Consider the following 4,529-nt stretch of genomic DNA (forward strand, 5'->3'; position numbering starts at 1 on the left):
GCTTGGGTAAATCAGCAACTTCAAGGCCTTTATAGCAGCGTTTGAGGTCCCAAGATAGATTAGCACAGTTAGAAATGAAGGTGAGTTAGGAAAAAACCTTTTAAAATATTACCATCTCCCCTAACCCCCGTGATATATAACTTCATCTACACCTCTGTAGCAAGAAACATTTTAGCAGAAAAAATTTCAGAAACAAAGGCAAGGAAAGCGGTGACATAAAAATAAATCCTGCTAGAACAAATATGATGCCTATTTTTAAAATAATCTCTCTGTGCGAGTAACAGACTGCACACACATACACACACACACGCACACACACACACACACAAACACACACACACCCCACATACACAGAGTATAAGAATAAACAAACTCTTCTAATTCATATCCACAAAGTGGGTTGGGAAGCATTAGTGCAAATTTCTGCTGACCTGCAGCATTTAGTCCATAAACTTTGGATAACCTAGACGATCCATCAGTGTCCAGCAGATGTTTTCAATTAGTTTAATTTCATCTCTAGGCAAATTTTGTTTCCAAATGTTAGTATTAGTTGGTGATATTTCCCCTTCATAGGGAAGGTAAAAAAGGTTCGTGGAGGTGGCAAACAATATTTGGTTTAAACTAGCAGGAGACAAAGGAATTCCAAGAAAGGCAAAAATCCTTTCAGTGGTTTTCTGAGGAAAGTGCACAATATCTTCAAACTTGACCAGCTGGTAGCTGGTAGGGAGCAAATCTGTATTTATTCTCAAGGCTGCTGCTGTGTTTGCCAGCCACAGGTGAGACAACAGGGAGACCGCATTTGATCTAGATTTTAACTCTTTCCTCAATGGTTCATACTCAAAAGCAAAGCCTGAATTCAAGTTACATTTGCTTTTACCTCTCTCTATTTTAAACAGTTTTGCTAAGTGCTCTGGTACATTCTTCAAAGAGTAAAGACTTGGTTTACTACTGTATAACATTGCATAAACCCATGCCCGAGGATCTCTTACTACATACAATGCCCTCATCGAAGCTCCCAAAACTTCCTGAAAAAAATGAAGCTTTAATGTCCAGCTCCCACTGCTTAAACTGAGCACAGGACGTGCACTTGGGTAATAGACCAGGTGCCTCCTCAAAGCCCTAATATATTCAGCATCTCTATCAAAGGCGCCTTTCATTCTACTTTTTTGTTCTGGCAAAGACTCTCTCCTTTTCAATTTTCTTTTTTTGTCTTTATTCATTGCAAAATATTGGGCCAGTTTATTCCTACTGTGTTCATGCAGATGGATGTTTTGCAAATGCAGTTTCGTGTCCTGCACTAAAGACTGCAACCAGCCTCGGAGTAAACGAAAATGCCCACTCCGGATTTCTGACACTTTCCATTCACAGGCATCTACAAATGAGTCTATTTCAAATTCAGTTTCAGGGATATCAATGTACGCTGTAGGAACCCTGATGTACAGAAAATCACTACTGTTGAAAAAAAGTTGTTTGAGAATTTCAGCTCCTGAACCAGGAAGTGAGGTAATAACAACATCAGGAAGATCGACGTGGTGCCCTTCAAAAGACAAAGACTTCTTGCTTGTCTCAGCCTTGGTCTTTGTCCATTTTGCACAGATGGGCTGAGTGCAAGTGCTCCACACATCCAGAAGCTCAATGAACCACAGTGCAATAACAAGTATTAGTATCCATCGCATTAACTTTCTAAAAGAAAGGTAAAACCGCCATTGAAAAGTTAGGATCACCAAGCTAATGCACAAAATTAATCCAACTGCTATATTAAATTTAAATCCAAAGGGAAAAACAACTCTATCTTGTCTTACAGGCTTTACTATTGCTTGAGTGCCCAGACCAAATCGGGTAATTCGGCCTTGATCAGCCACATTGGCAAAGCCACCAAATCCCAGGTAATTGAATCTTGTCTGCAGGTTATGGTAGTCAGTTACAATGGAAACAACCTGCTCAGTATTATTGACATTGACAGAAATCTGAAGTCCAGAATTGGAATTATCAATGAATCTGCAGCTGGAAACGTTGACATATGGCCCATAAAAGACATATGCAATTCTTGTGATTGTAGATTCCATCTGAAATGTAACATTAACAAATTGAGTCCACCGTTTCTTAAATTCAGCAGCTTGCTCTGCTTCCTGGATACTCGCCACAGGGCTATTGCCATGATGATCAAACCAAAACATTTTGTAGTGTGCATCCCACACATCCATCATGGCACCATTATATTTATTCATAAACCTATATGGGATGTATTTAAAATCAATATCCAGATTATGAAAGAAGGCACTGACAGAATTTATTGGGGAATCTTCTTGCTTCTCAATGTGATCAACGACTAGCAGAGTTTGAGAATTTAAGAGAAGTAAAGCACGATACACACTTTTCAGTCTCATCGCTGAAGAATATGCGGACACTGCTTCCCCACTCACAAATATCATTTCTCCGTGTTGAGAGGCAGTGATGATTTCCCCAGCTGCATCACCAACCTCCTCACCAGTCCATTTAAGCCACTGTGCACATTCTCCCAGTTGACCTTCCCAGGGCTTATTACACTGGCTTGAGGGTGACGGAGCAAACACCAATACATTATTAAGGTGGCTCAACTTGGGTCCATAGAGAGCTTCAGAAACAAATACTTGCCCATTGGGGGCAAAAGTAAATGAATTCTGATCTGGATGTTCATGTCCTGGGTTAAAGCTTCTCCACCCATCAATCCAAGAGTATGGCTGAAAGTGAACTATGTCATACACAGCTCGTCCCCCCAGCTTCCCAGATTTAAAAGACACAAATGTATTGGTCTGTGTGTTTGGCAACCCAGCCCCATAAGTGACAACACCCCAGTTAGGAAACATGTGCATTTTTGCAGTACCATATTCAGCAGGAGGCTGTGGAGTTAGTTGGGGATCATACCAGATATATTCAGTGTGAAGAGTACTCCACCTTTGGGCAGTGGAAGGAACCATTGGTCCATCTTTAGGTCGGTGCTTTCTAATTTGCTGAGCTAACCAATTTCCAGCTCCATTCTTTAAGATGAACTTATCCAAGAAAACTAGCTGGCTCTCAGGACCATAAAACCAATTATAATTGGAATCTGCTATACCCACAGTTCTTTGGAAGCCCGGTAAAACAGTGGCATAATAAAACCAAAAGTGCATTTTTAACCAGTTATTATCCAAGTTGTTGATATTAAAATGGCGCTGGGCCAGAAAAACATATTGTGTGACTGATTTAGCTGTGTAGCTGCCATAGGCGACCCCTTCATCCAAAGAACCATCAACAATATGATTCAATAGAAACATCGTCTTTTCCATCACATCTACTACAACCTGTTTCCATATATTTGCTTTAGATCCTTTATCTACCCCAGTCACCAAAGCCCCTGTGAGTAATGCTATCATGTTAGTAGCTTGGTGGTTATGGAGAAGTTGCTTGCCCCACGACCGCACCTTTGAATACTCATACATTTCCTCAGTAATAACCCATATTTTTTCCAGATATTTTTGTCTTCGATGATTATCTAATAAGTTATATAAAAAGTCAAAGGCCGTGGCAAAACCTGTTAGGGAATGACCTATTGGAACCTCATCCCCTGGTGCATTCTCAACTAGCCAGTCTTTGTAGCCAACCATCCTGTCCATATATTCCAAGACAAATTCAAAGGCAACTTTGTCTTCTGGGCATAATAAACAGTATAATGCTAAAGGAGGCAGATTGTTACCATAAATTTCATTCCACTTGGCAGCAAAATCAGCATGCTTGGGTGGAGGTAGGTAGTATGTTGGGTTGGACAGCATAACTGTCACTGCACTTCTGATAGCTCTAAAAAGATGCAAATGGCTTGTGCGAGACTTTTGTCTCATTGCTTGGATCTCTCCAGTATCAAAATATAAACTTGGATGAAGCATACTTTTCTTCAGCTTTGGGTTGGGTCTGAAATCCTGCACTTTCTGCATCTTAAACTGACCTATATCATCTGTGAAAACTGCCCATTCAGAGTAATTGCTCACAGACTCTTCGAAAGTAGAGAAACCAAACGTCACTAATGCTAAAAATAGGAAATGTCCTGAAAACATTAACGCCATGATCCATGGGGGAGTTCCTTTCCTTAGGCATACATATCAAACATGGTACCCAATGTGTTTCCCATCTGGTTAGTATAAAACATACATTAAAGGTTTTGATAAAACAAAGACTGTAAATCTTATATGCTGTGAAATTCAGCTGACATTCAGCTCATTCCAACCAAGTGCAGTTGCCAAAAAGAGAAAATTTACACTTTGTATCTGTGTCCCTAGCACAGTTTTGCTTCCAGTAAAAGTTCAATCAATGTTAAAGCCTCTAATTCTTCCATAACACACTGGAACAGTGGTATTGTAAAAAAAAAAAAAAAAAAAAACGGCATATACTTCCTTTATACAAATCTATTTAACAGGAAGAGTTGAAACACACATTGTAAAAAAAAGAAAAAACACTCCAAAATTCAAATTAAAAGTCATTCCTAGCAAAGGAAACCATCTCTGGTGATTAACTCCCTA

At 39.7% G+C, this 4,529-nt stretch overlaps 1 protein-coding gene across 1 annotated transcript; it reads right to left on the reverse strand.

The window, feature by feature from the left end:
* Positions 1–440: 440 nt before the first annotated feature.
* DSEL (dermatan sulfate epimerase like) lies at positions 441–4,076 on the reverse strand. Its single transcript, XM_063076465.1, has one exon. The coding sequence runs from the start codon at positions 4,074–4,076 to the stop codon at positions 441–443; it is 3,636 nt and encodes a 1,211-aa protein (XP_062932535.1).
* Between the last annotated feature and the right edge of the window lie 453 nt (positions 4,077–4,529).

Source organism: Cynocephalus volans, chromosome 13 (genome assembly GCF_027409185.1).
Source record: "Cynocephalus volans isolate mCynVol1 chromosome 13, mCynVol1.pri, whole genome shotgun sequence".
Lineage (NCBI taxonomy): Eukaryota > Metazoa > Chordata > Mammalia > Dermoptera > Cynocephalidae > Cynocephalus > Cynocephalus volans.